The 21,674-nt window shown below is 24.2% G+C and overlaps 2 protein-coding genes across 11 annotated transcripts; both read right to left on the reverse strand.

Moving 5' to 3' along the window:
• Positions 1–448: 448 nt before the first annotated feature.
• LOC122715444 (putative mediator of RNA polymerase II transcription subunit 26) lies at positions 449–12,862 on the reverse strand. Of its 7 annotated transcripts, none has more exons than XM_043937643.1 (11): positions 12,680–12,862; positions 10,758–10,897; positions 10,249–10,377; positions 9,981–10,147; positions 9,645–9,861; positions 6,785–9,568; positions 6,189–6,563; positions 3,482–6,025; positions 2,117–2,237; positions 1,702–2,018; positions 449–1,255 (listed from the first exon to the last, which is right to left on the reverse strand). In XM_043937643.1, exons 3-11 carry the CDS (start codon positions 10,373–10,375, stop codon positions 1,167–1,169), a joined length of 6,741 nt encoding a protein of 2,246 aa, XP_043793578.1. In that variant the 5' UTR covers positions 10,376–10,377; positions 10,758–10,897; positions 12,680–12,862; the 3' UTR covers positions 449–1,166. The 7 variants fall into 7 exon arrangements, with proteins under 7 accessions (XP_043793578.1, XP_043793581.1, XP_043793579.1 ...); XM_043937646.1 differs by having other exon boundaries at positions 449–1,219; positions 12,568–12,862; XM_043937644.1 differs by having other exon boundaries at positions 449–1,225; positions 12,568–12,862.
• A 652-nt stretch (positions 12,863–13,514) lies between these two features.
• LOC122715468 lies at positions 13,515–14,704 on the reverse strand. Of its 4 annotated transcripts, none has more exons than XM_043937691.1 (3): positions 14,567–14,704; positions 13,714–13,874; positions 13,515–13,639 (listed from the first exon to the last, which is right to left on the reverse strand). In XM_043937691.1, the coding sequence occupies exons 2-3, from the start codon at positions 13,872–13,874 to the stop codon at positions 13,573–13,575; spliced, it is 228 nt and encodes a 75-aa protein (XP_043793626.1). In that variant the 5' UTR covers positions 14,567–14,704; the 3' UTR covers positions 13,515–13,572. The 4 variants fall into 4 exon arrangements, with proteins under 4 accessions (XP_043793626.1, XP_043793625.1, XP_043793627.1 ...); XM_043937690.1 differs by having other exon boundaries at positions 14,485–14,583; XM_043937692.1 differs by lacking the exon at positions 14,567–14,704 and adding an exon at positions 14,479–14,551.
• Positions 14,705–21,674: the final 6,970 nt, after the last annotated feature.

Consider the following 21,674-nt stretch of genomic DNA (forward strand, 5'->3'; position numbering starts at 1 on the left):
ATATTTTAAAAATTTTATGATATAAATGTAAATTTAAATAAATATTCTAAATTATAAAATGTTACCAAAAACATTACTATAATAAAGAATTTTGTTTATAACTATTTGTATAGTAAAAAAATTTATAGTGACAAATCAAAATTAATATAAAATATGAAACAAATATTTTTAAACAAAGTCTATCAGCAAAGTTGTCAAAGAGCAGCGACTCAAGCCCCACCAATCAATGAAATTTATCCTTGAGAAATATACATTATTTATGGCAGTACAGTCAGATTTCATTTTAATGCATTAAAAATTTCGACTTTCTTTTACCATTATTAATCTGTATATGTAATATCTAATATTTAAAAAAAAAAAAATTTTAATGTAAAAGGTATTTATTAATTATTTATTTATTAATTTAGTTGTTTTTCATTATTTTTTATCGTTTTTAATTTTGATCAATAATCTATCTATTAATAAAATAATATTAGATATTCAATTAATAAAATTTTGTTTATATTGAAGATATAACATAATATTTTACAAAATTATTAAATAAAAATTTTTTTATATTAATTAAATACAGAATTATACAAGCTTGGCAAAAGAAAGTTGCACATTAAGTCGGCAGTTTTGGATCAGTTCAGTTACTTAAGATATAATGCATTGAGCAGATTATTCTGAGTAACTAAACTTTGCTGTTTAGGAGTAAAGTGTAATTGAGAACGCTTAGACGGTAACAAAAAATAATAAAATATTTTTTATTTTTTACTTTTATGATGAGCACTTTAAACATTTAAAAACGTAACAATAATATCCTATAAATTTATTTCAAATATTTGCATAATATTATGAAATATAAAATTTATCTTAATGAAATTCAGCATATATTCTATTGCAACAAAAAATTTAAATACCATCCAGCACTCCACAAATACGATACTCCTGATATATACATATATATGTATATGTATATATATATATATATATATATACACACATATTATACACACACATATATATATACACAGCAGCATTGTGCGGTATTGACGCATGCAGTTTCACCAGGTGGGGTCCAGCCACACGGCGATCACATAACCATTTGTAATAGATACACAATTAGTCGGATAGGCCTTGACGAGCGACGGTAGCTAATCACTGTCAAGGTCACTTCCCGAAGGTCATTTGTTTTCTCGGGATATTCGCCTCCGTTTTGCTTGCTCCGTTGCTTCAGCTGTTACTAAAACAATGTTCCCGCTGTACGAGGTGTCTTTAATTAAAATGGTATGTGAAATGTATAATTTATATACATAAAAGATAATAATAATAATGTAAGTAATAATGCATTAAATACTTAACATAAATGATATATATATATATATATATATATATATATATATATAAATTTGAGTGTAAATCTATATAAGGTGTAATAATCGTGAATAACTTTGAAAAATTGATTTTTGAAGCCAAAATAAATATTAAAGTTATTATATGAAAATGTCGATTGAGATTTATTTATTTTTAAGTTATAGGCAATTGAAATTTACATTAGACGAAACAAGACAAATAGAGTGATAAATATCTATTTTTATGATATTGTCTCATTTAATATCTTATAAATATATTAACACCTTATATATATAGTGTTTATTTATCAAATATTTATTTTTTTTATTTATAAGTTGTATTATAACATGTACAAATTTTACATACCAGCACCACTTCGAGTTTTTCGTCTAGTAATATCTTCTGTAGATCTAGACGCACCTCTTGTATTGCTTGCTGGTGTTGCCAATGGCGAAGATGTGTTCTGTCGAACAGATCTTCTTGTTGTAACTTCTCCTAAGGATTCATTATTGGATATGGAAGTACCACGTAGCCTTTCCTTTCCGGCGGTAACTATCGCGGTTGTATTCGGTTGTTTAGTAGTTAACAAACGGCTCTCTCTTTGCACTCTATTACTGGCATTGAAATTTGATATATTACTGGAATTAATTTGACTGCCAGAAACAGTTGTGCTTGTATTTGTTCTAGAATAACAAAAATTTATTTACGTAGCGGGGCTCTCAAATCTCTGACAAATTCAGATATGCTGCTGCTAAAAGAATGCTGAACCGATGTTGCTTACTTTTGATCTTTAGATTTTGGAGATGCAGCGGATGTTTCGTCTGATAATCGCATTCTTGCTTTTCCTACAGATTCAATCAATGGCTCATCATCAGACGAATCTACTTCTACCACAATGGGACCTAAAAATACAAAAATGCTTGTATCAAAATATCCAGGTTCGATTTCAAAATAATATTTAAACAATGTAAAATTAATTAGTCATAAATTAATGATTAAGGTTGAGAAATAATCATTTAATGTTTATGCAAATGAAATTAATAAACTATATAGATAGATGTAAATATATATTCATATAAAAATACATACAAAAATATGTATGTATGATCAAAATAACTTCAGTGATTCAATATAACAATATTTAGAATGATCAATTATTATTGGCACTTTTATTAACCTGTTTTTGGCAGTCCTTATTATTTCATGGAACAATATAAATAAGCAAATACATATATTATATCTAATGAAATTTTTTTAAATATTTATATCCATGTAATTTTATCACCTGAAATATTAGTTTAGTTTTCAAAATCTTAAACAATGTTTTGCAGGAAATATTAAATGGCGAAAACTGTTTTATTTTAGGTGGAGGTATCTTAAATATATTAAGATCATTTTTATTTCTATGTTGTAGCACCTGTTATAACGAGTTCAACGATCTAAAAGGTGCATCAAGGTTACTAAAAGTAACCATTAAAAATTCATATAATTTATTTGACAATTATACGTCAGTTTGCACTAGTAATTCTCGTTCTTTATCTTGTCTCGTAGTCGTCCTAAAAACTGTATACTTTTTGCATTTATCTTTTTTTTAAAATTATAATAACTACTGAAAATTTATTCATTTTATAATATACTACTAAACATTTATTTTTTATGTTCTATAAAACATTAAATATTTACTTAGGCCTGGTTACTGCCCAGATTTAATGACCAGATTTACATACATCAAAATGGCTGAATGATTTTCAACTGTGTCCATTTTGAACACCTTCCCAAGAAATGAGAGAAATATCTTGAAACTTTGTAGAATAGGTCATTGAACTCACTTTAAAAATTGTTATCAGGTACTGATAAAAAAAGATAAACATCCATTTAAAAAGATGGAGATGACCTTAATATGTTCTTAGTATGTTCTTGACCACCTAAAATGAAAATCTTTGCATCACATGATAATCCCCACAAAACAATGTCTTTTGTAGGAAAAATGTTTTCATAATTCTAAAAATAGTGATGTTGTAGGTAATAAAGTTACATGAGATATTTTGTATAATATATATCAAATAATATAGCAAATATATTATAACAGAAAATAATATTACTAAATTAATATTACTAAATAATGAAAATAATATAAGATAAACACCTTTTTTAGTCTTAGCCAGTATATTAAATCCCTTTTTTGGCTGTTCTTCTTTGACAGGTACTTGTTTCTTTAAAGCAGCTTCATCAACACCCATACAAGCTTTTATAAGTTCTGCAGCATTTTCTGAACATTTTCGTTTTCCTGGTCGTGATTGTGGATCATCAGCAGTGCTAGATGCTACAGAACTTTCACTTTCCTGACGTTTTCTTTTCCCCACTTTTATTGTCGTATTAGGAGATAATTTAGATACTCCTAATTTAGGACTTGCTTTAGCATAAGGTGATATACTGCGTCTCTCTTCTAATTTATTAGGACCATGAGGACTACCTTTTGGAGTCTTTATGATATCAGGACTATTTAATTTCTGAGATCTTGTTCTTAGAGATCTCTTCTCATTAGTATCATTCGGTATTTCTATTAGAAGCTGTTCTAACAATGATTTTGGTGGTCTTTTAACATAATCATCTGTATTATTAGAATTCAATCTTTCTACAAATTGTGTTTCATCATTGTCTTCTATACATATAACATCTTGTCGTCCTTCTAATTCTTGTTTTCTCCTACGTTTTCTTTTGACATGTTCAACATCACTCGAATCCACTTCTGGATTTTGTGCTGCTGGGCTTGGAGTCTCATCTCTTTGTAAAACTACTGGATTAGAGTATGTATATAATGGTGGAGTAATTCTAATTGGTTGAGGATCTTCACCAAGAGGTGATTGAATACCTATGTTTATATCACTTGCATCATTTACAATTTTCTTAACCAAATCATCTGCAACTTTTTGAAGATTCATAGAAGACTCCCTAACAGATATTTGTTGATGACTTTGTACATTAGATTTTTGGTTTTGATCGGAACATTGTTCTAACTTAACAGATGTTACACTTAAAGAGTTTTTTGTATTATCTGATCGATCATTTTGCCTTGTATCATCAACTTTTTCATTAACATTAGATTCTACTTTGATTTCAGAACTAAAACTTGAACTACTAGAACATGAGTTGTCTACTACCACCTTAGCCTCATTTGTAAGTGTAGTATCAAGTTTTTCTGTCTTTATCTTATTATAAGCAACATGATTTTGTATTACAGGCACACCATTATTATTTTGTCCATGAGGTTCATCATTTAATCTAATTGCACTATTACCATCTATGACTGTTTTTACATTGTCTTCAGATGCACTTTCTGGGGTTCTTGACACTTCATGTTTAATATTTGTCTTACCCTGCTCATGCTGATTGATAGAAGCTTCTAATTTAATGCTACAATTGTCTTTTTCAGAAAAGTCATTTGTTTGTTGCTGTGCGCATTGCAATAAGTTATCACTATCCACAGTACTGGATACAGAAGTAGTCACAATAGTCACAGATCCTGACACTAGAGGGCTGGATACACTTTTATCAGTCACTTCTAAACTAGGAATCAAGTCACTATGACCACCAGTTCTCTGTATTGTTGAAGTTGAATTTTCACTAGATATATTTTTTGTGTCATGTTCACTGGAATTTGATATATTACGATTTAAATGATTTTCAAGATAACTTGCTACGGACACAGGACTTAACCTTTGCGGGCCACTGGATTTTAGAAGTTCCGAATGGGAATTTGAACACATATCACTACTACTAGTTGAGGAAGGCACGTTCTTATTGGTGATTGGTAGGGTAGATTCCCCTTGAATAGCAGTCTTTGTACTGCTTTGTGTTACTGATTCAGTCACTGGCCTATGCAAAGGAGATTCCCCTTGATTTGGTGATTTCTCTGATAGAGCATCCATTGACTCAATACCTGAATCTTCACCACCTCCTCCACTGCTGACTCTTTCTACACTTGCATCCACACCAATTGCAATTGGAACTGTAGTTTCAAGTAATTTTTGTTTAACTTTTGCTTCTGTTACATTAATTTCTCCAATTGGTAAAGTTGGCTTGCTGGTAGGTACATCAACATTTTGGGATCTGGGAACTTGGTCCATTGAGTTTCCTATTGTTGAACATTGTGTTTTTAATAAACTAATTCTTTGTGTATTATCCACTTTGTTTTCTACTGTGGATCGGTCAGGTTGTTTTACATGATTCTGAATTATTTTTTTATGACCAATATGTTCTATTTTATTATGTCTGTTAATGATAGTATTTGCATCATTTTTTGAAACCATATGTTTTAATTTCTGATTAATAGTTTGACTTTTTGTTATAATATTACAATTTGTTTTGCAATTATCTGTTTCTGTTTTAATTTTTCCAGAAATAATTCTATTTACAGTTGATTGTGTATTTTTCATAGAAGTTTCAACATGTGTAGATATTTTATTTTCAATATTAGTAGATGGATTTGAATCATTTTGTGTAGATATAATTGGTGGTACTAATCCAGAAGTTTCATTCTCAAATGATGAATTACTAGCAGATTTTATATTTGTATTTGTATTTGTATTTGTATTTGTATTTGTATTTGTATTTGGAACTGTACTGGCTGAAGAACATTCAGAAATGGTCTTCTGATTATTAAAATGTGTGGTTTCTGCATCTTGAGATTCTGAAATATATTTTGAAAAAAAATTAATGGAATATTAAATATAAATATGTAATATTTATAATTTATGTATATCAAAATTTAATATATATAAATGTAAAAGTATTTATAGTAATAATAATAAAATATTAAGACAATATATGAAATAAAATTACTTTATATTTACCTCCTAAATGCAGATCTTTCTCATCCATTAAACTTAATCTTCTCCTTTTTTCTTGACTAATTAAATCTTTTTTTACACCATTTACTTCAGTTAATCTTGAAGCAACAGCATTTAAGGTATTCTTTTCGATTGATCGAGTAATTTCACTATCGCTCGTTCTTCTGATTTCTCCTACTTTTTTGACAGTATTGAAATCATTGCCAGTCAAAAGTGTATCAACTTTTCTTACAGATTGACTTGAATCACCTTTATAATTAAGTTTTCTCCATTTTGCTTGATTATCTAAAATTCTACCACCAGACAATAAGTTTTGTTCACGATGTAAACCGTCTCCTGATTCTGATTTCTTTTTAGAATCTCTTCTTTTAGTTTTTCCTAAAAATAAAGGAATAATAAATAAGAAGAATAAAAAAATTATTAAAAATTTACAAAATAATAATAATTCATAATAATAATATTATGAATGTAGAATATTCTGATTTAATACAGATTAATTAATTTTTTATATTATAAATAATATAATATAAAAAATAATGAAATAATAATATTAAGAATTAAAAATATATTTTCAATTCTTAATTTGGAAAATATCTCACCTCCTCCTATTTTATGCTCCTGTACATGATTTTGAACATCTAGTTCAACTTGATTTTTTGTTAAAGACTGTTGTGTATTCAAAGGTTGATTCAAAATAGTGGATTTATGTTTTGAAGGAGATGGTATTCGACTGTTTAATGGTATGTCATCGACATCGCTACTTTTACTTGAACTTGGTTTTGTAACACCAGTTTGTACACGTACAACATCCATAGATAATTCTTGTTTTAAGGCATTAGGTTTTGATACAACTGTTTGAAGTATATTATTAACTTTGCTAATAGAATTGGTACTGTTGATCATCGTGTTATTAGATAAAGGTAATTTAGATGCGGATGAAGTACCTATAATCATGCTTAAAGATGACTTTTTTTGCAACAATTTGTTCCCATCTATACATTCTTTCATTTTTTTTAATTTCCCTCTCCTTTTTATATTAGTAGGGTCAGACTCACCATCTTTTAGGGATTTCTTTTCCTTTTTTCTGATTTGTACTACAGAAGCATTACGTCCTCTTAAAGAAATGTGTAAGGGAGGCACTCTTGGTTCATCACCAGTTCCTGAGTTGGGAATACCAGTAAACATTTTATTTACTGATTTATCAGCTTTTCTAATCGGTGGTGTGTTTACGAACGAAACATCAACTTTATAAGCTGGTGTAACAGGTTCAGATTTTTCTAATTTTAGTCTTAATTTGATTTTCTCTCCAGGCATTGGACTTTGTGCGGTCTCTCTGTTAGATTTTATTCTGCTATGCTTCAAACTTCCTTCACTGGCAGTAGATTTCACTGTGGTTTCAGAATCTGACTGATCTGTATTTGTTGTTGTATCATTTCTTCTTGAGAAATTACTGTCTGCATCGTCGTCGGAAAATATGGAATTTGATCGATCATTTGATGGCGATGGAAAGGAAAAGAAATCATCTTGATTATCTACTGCACTTTCTGGTTCTGAATCCGAGCTCTCACTAGGCATTGGTTCCAAATGCCCAGTTAAAGGGTTAATAAGAAACTGTCGTATTTTACCAGTTGATGTATACTCTGGTTCAGGTGTCTCTTCTTTAGGATTAGGAGATTCAGAAGTTTCAACTTTAGTAGCAGGTGAAACAATATTACTATTAGAAATATGATTACTATGAGATCCACACTGAGAAAAGGCACCTGAAACCTGATTCGTAGTTGGCAGACGAATAGTATTAACCTGAGCACCTTGTGGAATAGAATTATTTTGTGCGTTCCACGTGGTCCCATTAGCAGTACTAGTTGTAGTTTGATAATTTCTGCTTAAAATATTTTGACTTTGTCCATAACGAAAATCAGTTGTGGCATTAGTGTTAACATTAACATTTTTAAGTTGATTATGATGTAATTGTTGTTGCACATTCAATACTTGATTTTGTTGTCCTAAATGGGACTGTGGTGGAACTTGTTGTCGTGAATAAGGAGGTGGAGTTTGTTGACGTTGATTATTTAAGTAACTAAGCCGTTGTTGTGGAACATTTATGCCTACTGACGAATGTTGCATTAATTGTTGTTGTTGCAAAAGTGGTTGACTGGAAACGGATGTAGGTTGTAACGATGTATTTACATTTTGCGGTTGTACCAAAGATTGTTGTTGAGTTGAAATCTGTTGTGTAAGTAAATGGGGAGAATTTATATTTTGTTGATTCAATTGTTGTTGTTGTTGTTGTTGTGTTAAATGAACTTGATGTTGCTGTTGCTGTTGAAGAAGTAATTGTCGTTGTTGCAAAGGTGTTCGAATTTGCTGTCCATTTACTGGATGTCTAATTGGAAGTTGACTTTGTAATTGTACTTGCGATGGTCTATAAGCCAATTCTTGTCTGATGGGAAACTTTTGCTGTATTTGTACTTGAGCATGTAGTGATGATGCAGGTTGTTGTATTTGTCCACTAACAGAAGCTTGATGTACTGCTTGCTGGGCTATATTTTGTGCAACGCCACTAATTACATTAACTGGATGTTGTTGAGAAATAGTTGAAGATTGATTAGCATTAACAGTTGCAAATGCAGATGTAGAAGATTGAGATAAGTCAGAAACTACTGTTGATCCTCCTATAAGATCCTCTGTTCTAAGAGAATCTAAATTCGGTGGTGATTCATTAGGTGAAGCTAAATCTTTTCTTCTAACTGTTGGTTTTTTAGTGGGTCTCATACGATTTGTAAGTCCAGAATTATCGATGACTGCTGGTGGTAACATTTTCTGACCAGATATCACATTATTTGGATGCGTGTTAGCATCATTTTGTAAAAGATTAACAAGAAGTGGACTGGACAAAGCAACTTGATTTCCATTACCATTTGAATTCCCTGCCAGATTGTTATTGTTTGGTGACAGACTAGATGTAGTAGTAATTGAAGACTTGTACTGATTTGTTAACTGACCAACTGATACAACTGATTGAGTAGTAGTATGACCAGCTGTTAATGTTGTTACTGTCGCCAAATTCTCTTGAGCAGGATAAGGCGGAGGTGGCTGAACATGATGTTTAAATTGCATTGTATTTTTAATTGTGGTTGCTTGTGATTCACGATTATGAATTGCTTGGGCAGCATGTGTCATACTGGCAAATGGGAATGGACCATTATAATTATTCCTAGGCGAAGCACTGGGATTAGTTACAGTTTGATTTCCAGAGGCACCAACATTGTTACTGCCTGATGCGGACTGTACAGATTTTGCAAGAAAAGGTGGAATAGGATCACAGTCTGTGGGTGCAACTACATTTGGAGAACGAAATTGTGGTACTTTTTCCGATGATGTACCTGAAAAAAACACAACACATGAAAAAAGTTTTTTAAAAATTTTACAAAACAATTTTATAAAATATGTAAAACATACTAGCTGCAATTATTTGAGCCACATTACGTAATGCTGAAGAAATACTAGTTGTATTACTTGGACCAGGTAAAGCTGTTGGAGGTTCACTATCCATATTAGATGTATTGCTAGTGGATTCATTTTGAGATTTGGCACTATTATCTTGTGAAGATCCTGAACGTAATACAATTTCCTGTGCCTCTCCACTAAAGCGATTAGCTATCCTCAATGATATTACCTATCATAATTCATAAAATATACTTTATTTATTGTTTTAATTTTCTTTTATCTTAATTTTATTATTATTGTAATTCATTGTTAATAAAATATCAAATAATATATTATTTACTTAATTACCTGATCTCCCTCAACTTGTACTGAAAGAATTCCAAGTTGTGTAAGTGTTGGAGAACCCTGAGCTGCTAATTCTCGAAGACGTAGTGCAGCTTCTCTGGGTATTGAAAATGTGACTCTGACAGAATTCCATGGCTCTACCTTATTTACTCTTAAACCATCCCCATTATCTATAAATCATAAAATATCAAATATAATAATATTAAATATTCAATATTAGCTAAGTATTATTAATTAGAAATTTATTTTAATTATTATCTACAAATATTACCTTTGCAAAGCAAAGATTTAAGATGATCAACAATAATTTTAAATTTGTGTGGAAATTCTGGGTCTTCTAAATTACCTTCACACGTTATGACTGTTTGAATTAGATCACCATCACTATCAGCCGCCATGACTATAATATACAACAAATTAATATCTTAATTTTATATATATATATATATATATATATATATATATATAAAACTTTATTTAAAATATAATAAATATGTAAGTTTTTCATTATAATTAAAAGAGATTTTTTATTTAATTTATTATAAAAACTAATCAGAAACTAAAAAATAATTTTCTCCAATAAAAAATATAATACAATATATTATAATATTTTAATATTAATTGAATATAAAAAAAGAATTTATGTTTAATAAAATAAAATTTATATTTAATAATATATAATAAATAATTATATTTAATAAATTTATATTTAATAAAATATAAATTATACAATGTATAATTGTATAATTAACATAATATTATATAATTCGTTATACTTACCAACCACAAATCACATACTACCCAGAGAGGTTCAAACGCCTCAGGGTACCACTAGAATATGTGGTGATAAGATGTTTGAATGTCGGTTTTAAACCGACAACTCCAAACCACTCCAACACTAACAAATATATTTATTGTTTCTATAGAATAAAATAATATATTTTTATTAGACAAATTACATAAGTTAAAAAATTTAATAACTTAATTTTGTAATAATTTGTAATAATTTCATAATTAAAAATTTTAACTAAGATAAATTTAATACAAATCTGTTTTGACATAATAAAATAAAATCATTTTATATACTATTTATAAATATATGATAAGACATAATAATTTAAACATATTTTTTAATAAAAAAATTAATATATAATTTATAAATTGTAATTTTAAAATATAAATTATTCATTAATGATTATATAAATTTTTAATTATAGCCATATTTATTATTTCTTATGAAATATTTTTAATTTTATTATCATTGAATATATTTATCTAAAGATATTTAAAATTATCTAAAAATACTTATAATAAACAATATTATAATTTTATTTAAATAAAAAATAATTTAATAAAACAACTTACCAATTATAATCTGAAAGTGCAAAAAAAAAAAAAAAAAAAATTAAATATTTTTATAAAATAAATTATTTTTATATTATTTTTAAAAATTTATATAAATTATTTGTTTTATTGTTATATATTGTTATATTTTATTGTTATATAAATTATAATAAGATATTTTGTTGTTATTGATAATAAGATAATTTGTTGTAATAATTTATGATTATTAATTATTAAACATAATATAATATAATTTTAAATTATAGTCATAAAAAAAAATTTTGTAGAGAGTTTTAGAATAAAAAAAAAATTAAATTAAAATGTCAACAATAATTATCCATTACAAAGTAATAAAATAAAAATAATTTAATTACATAAAATATTACATATTATATTAATATTAATTATATATTATATTAATATTATATTATATTATATATTACATTAATATTATATTATATTATATTAATTATTTAATATAATTTTATTTTATTATGTCAATAAATTATATTTAACTATAATATTTATCCATAATATATATATTATAAATGATTATAACAAAACTACAAATTACGAAAAAATTATATAAATATTTAAAAACTTACAAATTGAATCAATTTTGAATAAATATATAAAAATAATAAAGCAAAATTCAAATATAATACAAAAATATCAAATAAAAATGTAAAATTGACAAGTCGAAACAAAACAAAAACGAAAACATAGTGCATAAACAAAAAGTGAGGCCAATGAGCATTACTAGGTTATAATTTGATCATGATTTTTGTCAAATTATAGCGATTAATGAAGAAAATACAAAGTTAGAATCAATTATACTATTAATATTTACCGAATCAAGAGATATATATAGCATAAATAATTTTGGACCAAAATCTTACTACTCACGAACTGCAATTAAAATCTTTTGGGCCATAAGACAGGGGCACAACTTCTATGTAGAAGAAAATAGGTTATAGAATATTTTTTTCAATCAGACATAAAATGTAAATTGTTGCGCTAATCAGAATTTAGTATCCTGTATAAACAACAGCTGATTTTGACAATTTCCATAATGATTTTCGATAAAATAAGGCATCCAGAGCACTAGATATCGGGGGGCCACCATTTTGTCCGTCGGGGGAGGTGTACGTGAAGTGGGCTCAAGCATGCTCAAGATAGACCGTCAAAAGTCTGAACATTTTTATTTTGCAGCTTCCTTGTATACTTGATAATTATATATGCTTACCAAAACAAAGTTAAAATTCAATAATGAACAGCATGGTAGCCAACGAGCCTCACTTCAGTCTTTGCACAGAACGATTTCATACCGTATGAACACAAGAAAATTTTAACGTTACCCCATTTCTTTCCAACTTCGTGCGGGATTTCTCGCGTTCAAAATGCACGGAGCCACACCACAAGAACACTAATTTTAATCTAAAATATGCCGCGCAAGTCTTATTTCACTTTTTGCACACAGCGCGCGGTAGGAATTTCGAAAAAACTCGACATAATCGGTAATATAAAGGGACAAGTCATAAAACGCCATGAACAATAACAAGGAGCCGCCATTTGCAATGCGAACAACTGACATGCGCAAATCAATCGCGCGGGGCATATTGGGTATTTGTGAGGCGCCATCTTGCTATTCATTTTACATTTAAGTTTCCTAACCTTCCAAATCATTTATTAAGAATATATTTATTGTTGTATTTATGGATTTCATATTTCATATAAATTTAATACAATAAAATAATTCATAGTAATTTAAATGATAAAAAATTATCTATTATAATTTTTAATGTTGTATAAAATTTTTATTTCTATAAATAATATATGATTAGATTCAATATTAATATCATAATAATAAAATAAAAACTTACTTAAATTTTTTATTTTAATAAAATGTTACTCTTTTATATTTATAATTAATTATTTAAAGATTATTTTAATTATTTAGTATAACTCTTATGAATTTAGTATGAATATATAAATTTATATATTTAGTAATTCAATTTATATTTCTAAAATAAATTATTTTAAAAAGATATTATATAAATAAAAATACTATATATACAATTTTTTACATAGAAAATTTTAGATTTATTTAAATTATATGTTTAATTTTATATTTAAAAATTAATTTCTTTTTATGACATTTCTTTATTATGAATACATATAACTTTAATATAATTTTTATAATACCACTATTATTTTATTCATATATATAATATTTATCTAAAATAATTATTTAATTATAAGATTCCATAAGTCCGGCTTCATTCATTATTTGTAATGATTTCATTGGATCATAAGTTCTAAAATATAATAAAATATTTATATTATAAAAAAAAAAGCAAAAAATAAAAATTTAACATATTGATATTATTACTTATAAAATTCTTCAGCTTTTCGTTCAAATCTATCAGTAACTAAAATCTTCCAACTCATGCCAGTAAAAGTACAAAGTAATGCCGCTATTCCCAAAGTCCTTCTAACTCTTGAAAGATGAAGGTCACGAAGTTGAGGCTTTGGTAATTTTCCTTCTGCCATCTGAAATATTTTATATGATAAAACAAATAATATACATGTTTTATGTAAATTATATATATTTATATCATTTACGTACAAAAATTATTTTTTTTTACATTTTTATTTGAAGGATTAATTTTTTCTATTTCTATCTTTAATATATATTTTTACAATTATTAATATTAATATTATATTAATATATAATATTATATTATTTTATTATAACACATAATCATTAATATTAATCTATTGATTAATAAAATCTATTTATTAAATATATACTATTTAAAACAAAATATGTTTTAATATAATAAAACAAAAATTATTCGATTCATTCGATTCGATTTGATATGCCATAGCGAAATAAATGAAAAATCTATATTTTATAACTTTATTTTGTTATTTAATATCTTAAAAATAATACCCACGTTAATTTAATTTCGATTATATGTAATATTTAATATTATGTCAAATGAAATAATTCAATTTTTAAAAATATTAATTATGATAAATTTATCGTAACTGAAACATATTATGTAACATTTGATACTTTTTTAAAATAAAAATAACAATTGATTTAATTGTAAAAATATACAAAGGTTACTAAAAAAGATTATTTATATACTTTTACTTTTAAATAAAATGATGTAGTAATTCACTCAACTTTAGACGATGTTTTATACACAAAAGTAACGTCAATAGAATATACTTACTTTATTCGGAATCTACTAGAAGCCTTTCGTAAACTTACAAACTATATGCCTACAAATTGTAGATGTGTTCTGTAAGCGATCTTTATAAGTCTGTATATTTTTAAATGAAACTACTCTTATAAAATAAAAAATATATTATTTAATTTAAAGAAATTATATATTTTCTATGTTAAATTTAAAAATAAATTATTTTTGTAATAAATTATATAATAAATTATATAATTATAAAATTAAAATTGATATGTATATATATATATATATAACCGCCATTTGCAATCATAATATGCGATCATAATATTTATAATCATATATATTATAATCAATATAATCATAATATATATATATATATATAATCATAATATTTTTTAAAATGCAATATATTATTAATATAGATTTATCGTAAAATTATTTTAAAAGTATCAATTTAATAAATACTAATCTGTTATTTTTAAAATTGTATAAATTATTATCTATTATAATTATATAATTTCTAATTAGTTTATTAAAAAGTAAATTGTTATTTTAAAATATTTCTATTGAAATAAAGATAAAAAAAGAATAAATTTATATATTTTTTATAAAATAATAAGAAATGATATTAAAAAAAAATTTTTTTTTTTAAATGTTATCCATAGATTATATACAACATAGTGTTAACAGTTAATATTTGTATGTCATATAAATTAATGATTTCAAAATCTTATAATTTTCATATCACTTTCAATATTATAAATTCATTAAAAATATATATACATAAACTATATATATATATATATATATATATATATATATATATATAGAAAAGCAAAAATGATAAAAAATATATGAATACTATATAAAATATATATATTTTTTTAAAAGTATTCAAATTTGACGTAAGGTGTTATCAGTAAGCAAAGTGAATTTTGTTAAAGGTTTTTGATTAGTAACACCATCTCTTTGTGAAAACATTAAAACTTCATATAATTATTGGTAATAAAATGAATTGTTTAAATATTATAAATCAAATATAGAATCTAACATCATAAATAGAGATATGATAGGATATGATATACATATAAGAAATTCTCTTTTGAAATTATTTAGAAATTCGTAAATCATTTTGATATCACATGCGATATTATCGATTTAGTATGAAAGTTGTACGATATTATTGTATTATTAGCAGTGAAGTTTTGATTTTGAATTTAAGCTTTGATAAAACTATAAATAAGATTTAGATGTTTCAAAATCAAAATAGTTTATGAGAGACCAAAAGTAACTTCCAAAAATCTCTCTGACTAAAATTTGACTGAAATTTGATTGAAATTTTGTATATAAATAGCTTTATTTTAAAAAATATAAAAAAAAATATTTGAAAAAAGATTTTTAGAGATTCGAAAATTTCATCTATCTTCTCTAAAATCTAAAATTTTGCAAAAAATATTTTATTATTTTTATATATCTACCAATACAATATGTTACCAATACAGCATTGATTAAAATAAAGCGAAAACTAAAGATTAGATATAAAGTTTTTATATCCCATTTGTAAATAAATCTCCATTATAAAAAGTTTTCTAAGATTCTCCTAAAAAACTATTTACATTATTATAATACTTGAAATGTTTATTATATGTTGCACTCAAAGTTTCCATATTTTCTATTTGGATTCAGTTTCGAAAATATAATGATAGTAATATTAACATCAATTAATATCTATTGTTATAATATAGATTAGAAATTTATAACACAGATTAGTTAGTAGATCAATTATGCAATGTCAATATTATATTTTTTGTGGTTTAAGTCTATAAGATTTAGCATTTCATTATCATTTTCGTGTCACTCGCATTATTACCAACAGAATACAGAATCTGAACATTCATTTTGGCAGAATATACATAGCTAAATAAATATATATTTTAAAACAATAATCTGTAAAATAATCAATTATCTGATTGTTTAGCAAGATAGCAAGAAAAAAGATGAATATTATAGTTTATTGTTAATGAATATTAGCATCATTCTTGGCATCTTTATTATTGTAATTTCGATTTTTGTAATTTCACTGTGTTGTTTCATATTTTATTTATTTTATATTCTGCAGATCTCAAACTTGACATTGGATTTGATACATTTTAAGCTCAATATAAGAACAATTTATGAGCAATAGATTTTTGATTGATTTATCTGTTATACATTTTTAATAGCATTTATATGAATTTATAAGAATTTTATAAGAATTTATAAGAATTCGTAGCATTTATAAGAATAGATAAATAATAATCGCAAATTTTCGTATATAAAGTCATAGATATATATACGCATAAGAAATATTTTATATAATAGTAAAACCAATTTGTTTTTTGCAAATATCTAAAAATTAATCGCTATGGCGATAACACACAAAGAAAAAAATATTTATCTTATAAAATTCTCTACAAAACATATTCAAAAATTATCAAAATCAGTAAAGATTTTCTATTTCTAATTAATCTATTTGTTGATTAATCAATATTAATTATTATATAATAAGCAATGGTAATATTTTATATGGTAACGTATCATTTTGTACGGTCACGAATCAATATAATATTTGGAAAGAAAAGAAAAGAGGAAGATTTTACTTAAATATAGAATTTTAGTTTCATGTCATCATTTATTGATTTCCAAGATATTAATAAAAAAACTTTCAATATTACACATTAAAAGCTATATAGATAGTTATATATAGATATTATTAATATATTAAATACTATCTATCCAAATATTATTAACATCTGTATTCGCTATAGTAGTTGTCATTGTCAAGTTAAATCGACAGAAGGATTTTTTAAATTCTATTTTAAAATAATATCAATATAAAATCGTTTTTATTTGAAGTATATCCAAAGTAATAGCATTTGTTATATTTGCACGGCAAATATTTTTTATCACATTGATTTTTTTGCATATTTATTTTCTCTTACATATATTTAATTACATATATTTAATATTACATTATTCCTTTAAAAATAAAAATATTTATTTTTATAATATTAATTTATATATATATATATATTTATATTATTTTATAATAATATATAATATATAAATAATATATTTATATAATTATTATATAATTAATTTATATAATATAATAATATATTTATATTATTAAGGAAAAAAAATTTTTTATATTATTTTTATAAAAAATACATAAGAAGATAATCGAACACGGAAATAAATATTTATAAAACAAGTTTATTATAAACAAGTTTATTAAAAATGTTCTACTTACGATAAATATTTCTTTTCGAATAGGCTTAATTCTCGTTTTCCTCAATGTATTTTCATTATTTATGAGTGGAAAAAAAGGATGGGTTATTATCATAGCCTGCTGATGTTATATTTGCGTTTTTGAGTTTTTTTCGATACATGGCACGTTTTACATGAATGATTAAATTTTCATCATTGACCAGTCCATTCGACATTTGATGATAAATGAATACAATAATATTAATTCACATGGATAAATCATTCAATATATTAATAACATCTGCATACATAGTTTTCAATATTAATAATACTAAAAGTTTTTCATTATTTTGAAAATCAATAAATTCCTGAAACTAAAATTTTATTTGTTATATTTGTTCTTTCTCCCCTTTTTTCTTCAAATATTATGTTGATTTACGATTGGATATCATATGGAACTATAACTTAAATAATATATTTTTTTAAAAAGAAAAATTAATTAATTTTTAATTTCTATATTTTTACTTAATTACTTATCTTTTTTCTTTTTTGATTAATTATTTTTAAAAGAAAAATTCTATTTTTCTTTTGAAAATAATTCTTTGAATTTTTTAAACAATAATTTATCATCATTTATTTTTATCAACATTTATTTATTATAAAAATATTAGGATATGAAAATTTTAATTAATTAATTAATTTTATTAAAAAATCTTTGCCAATATTTATTTATTTAAAAAATTATAAAGACATAATAAGATTAAAAAGATAATTCTAATAGTATTCTATTTAAGAATTTCGTAAAATATTGCGAAATATAATTTCTTTCATTCAATACGGCTTGCATGATAAAAATTTTTTCTTTGCATTGAATAATGTTTGCGGAACAACATGTTTAGTTTACTAATACTTTAATAATTATTTCATTGCGTGATTATCATTCATAAGCAGAGATCAGCTGAAATCAGTGTCAAACTTCTAAGTCGGTATGACAGTTAAGTTTGGTTTTGAAAGAATTTAAGGTGATTAATCTATCCTTATATCTAGTCTGTGGTCATTATAACTTTAGTCATTATAATTTCGGTTATCTAAAAATTGTTTCATATTTTAATTTCGTCTAAGTTTTCTGTAAATAAATACTAAATATTATATGTGTAAATGGAAAAGACTTGTTTTTTAATTATTAGAATAAACGTGTGCGTGTGCGCGTGCGCACGCGCGCGCGTGTGTATGTGTGTGTGTGTGTGTGTAATAGTAGTAATAGTAGTAGTAGTAGAAGAAAGCTTAAATATATTTGTCAATATATGTTCAGTATCATTTATTTAAGATTTCAATGAAAGTATCGACTCAATATAAAAATGTTTACCATTTTAATAAATATACATATTTATTAGTTGAAACAATACATACATTTGTTATAACAAATTAATAAAATTATTAACTACATTTAAAATAAATTGAATGACATTTTTAAAGTTACTGAGATAATAGGATAGATTTTTTTTTTATTATTAATAAGGCATGATTATTGAACTAGCAATATATTATATACTATAAAACGATTATTTTTATGAAAAATATATGCTTTTGATCGACATAAAATTTAAAAGGCAGAAAGAAAAGGAGATTCTAAATCTAAAATTTTAACATTATTTATTTCCAAAATATTAATAACTTTTGGTATATTGAATTCTGTTTATACACCTAATTAATATAATTATTTTAGTAGCAACTTACATTCAAATGACGAATAGCAGACATAATAGCTATAATGATCTCAATATCTATATGGTGTCTCGTATAAAATATAGGCGACACCGATAATCTAATTTATTGATGGTTGGGAAATCAAATATTTTTTTATCTCTATATAATACTATTTTCCTAATCATAAATGTTTGCTGCATAATAAAAAAATCCATAGCAAGTTGGAAAGTTCTATGAATTCTTTAAATCCGAAAGATTTCAAAATAAAAAGAAATTAAAATATAAAAAAATTCTTAGATCAAAATTAATACATGACCGAAATTAAATTATTACAATGATCGATAGCAATATTAGATATTAAGTGAAAGATTGATCATTACAACATTCATTATTATAATTTTGATTGATTAAAGATTATATTATATTTTATTTCAATATTTCATAGATTTGAAAGAATATCCAAATTTGCTCTAGATATTATAATGATTAATAAATAATTAGTTCACGTTATTTAAATATTAAATATGTTATTAATTTGATTATTATGATATATTATTGATTTGAAGTGACGATTGTATGCTAATACACAATATTATCCGCATATAGACAAAATTCAATATAGCAATAGCAAGAATTTTTTGCAAATATTTTGAAAACTAAAATCGAATGGCAGTTATATGTATAAGAATGTTTATTTTTACAACATATTGAAAAATCATTGGTAAGTTTCGTTTTCTAGATAATTATCCAATTTTTTTAGAAAATTTTCTGAAATTAATTTTAATTGATCAAAAATTATAATTGATCAATCTGTTGATTAGTTCTCATTTTATTATTGATCTTAATAAACTCAAAATATATTAAAATATTTTGAACTTTTTGCTTTACATATAACCATGATTAACTTTAATTTTCGAATTATTCATAAAAAATTTTAGTATTATGTTATTAAATTCTTCTTATTAAATTTTGCTTATACATAATTCCGTGATAATGTTCATCATACAAGTTGATAATTAAAGGCAAGTAATAATCATATAATGAATAAGTTTGTAAAAAATCAGAATTTTTTATTAATTTGAATGTTTTTTAAAGTTTTCTTTATGGTGTATATATAAGGTGTCTGAAAAGATCAGGATAAAAACTTGTTATATGTTAATGAATGGATAAAAAAAATTGATATAAAATTATATCCGGAAATTTTTTATTAAAGAATTATAAGTATATAGAAATTTTTATTAATTGTTTTGATTACAATAAAATTTCTTCTTTCTGTACAATTTCATTTGTTAAAAGATTATCAAACTTTTTCGAATATTCCCTTGTAGAAATAATAGTAAATTTTGAATACATTTCCAAAATTAGTCTTCTATTTTTATTACATTTTTATAGACCAACTATCATAATTAATATAAATGGAAATTAAAAGAGAAATTCAAAGAGATTGCTAAAAGACTAATTGATTAATCTCAATATAAAAATTTTTTATTAAATTATGATTTATATATGTAGTTATATAATTTATGATAAACAATTAATACATGTTGCTAAAGTTTTGTCATTTATTAAAATGATTACACATAAATTTCATTCACATTGCATTCATTCATATGTATATATATTATATTTAAGATATAATATATACATATATATATATATATATATATATATATATAAACATTATACATTATATATATATACACATATATATAAGCATTATACATTATATATATTATATACATATAAACAATATATAATAATCTTTCAAAATAATATATTATGAATGAACGAAATTATATAGTACAATATTTTTAAGAATTTTTATTTATATATATCTAAATATTTGTGTCATATTTTTAAAAATTTTTATTCAAATATTTATATATTTATAATCTATAATATCTATATAATATCTAAATTTGTATCAAATATAAGTAAAAAATATTTTAACATTTTTTTTAAAAAAATAAAAATATTTTTATTAAATTATTATTATTATTACATATTTTGAAATATATTTTATAAAATCTTTATTTTCTTTATCTTTAATAACAAAGCAAACAGTTGTTTTGTGTCCCTGAAATTGTAGTAATTACCCGGAAGAGAGAGTTTACAAAATGTTTCCTGTTATTATTCTTTCATATCTCATTTCCGTTTTTCATTGTTTTAATATTTTGATATA

The sequence above is a fragment of the Apis laboriosa genome, unplaced genomic scaffold, assembly GCF_014066325.1.
Source record: "Apis laboriosa isolate Shangri-la unplaced genomic scaffold, ASM1406632v1 scaffold35_cov144, whole genome shotgun sequence".
NCBI classification, from domain to species: Eukaryota; Metazoa; Arthropoda; class Insecta; order Hymenoptera; family Apidae; genus Apis; species Apis laboriosa.

Coding starts and splice junctions, on each gene's coding strand:
- LOC122715468 (XM_043937691.1), bottom strand. CDS start 13,874: ATGGCAGAAGGAAAATTACCAAAGCCTCAACTTCGTGACCTTCATCTT. Junction 13,640..13,713: donor AAAGCTGAAGAATTTTATAA/GTAATAATATCA, acceptor ATTATATTTTAG/AACTTATGATCCAATGAAAT.
- LOC122715444 (XM_043937643.1), bottom strand. CDS start 10,375: ATGGCGGCTGATAGTGATGGTGATCTAATTCAAACAGTCATAACGTGT. Junction 9,862..9,980: donor TACAAGTTGAGGGAGATCAG/GTAATTAAGTAA, acceptor GAATTATGATAG/GTAATATCATTGAGGATAGC. Junction 6,026..6,188: donor GAAAGATCTGCATTTAGGAG/GTAAATATAAAG, acceptor AATATATTTCAG/AATCTCAAGATGCAGAAACC.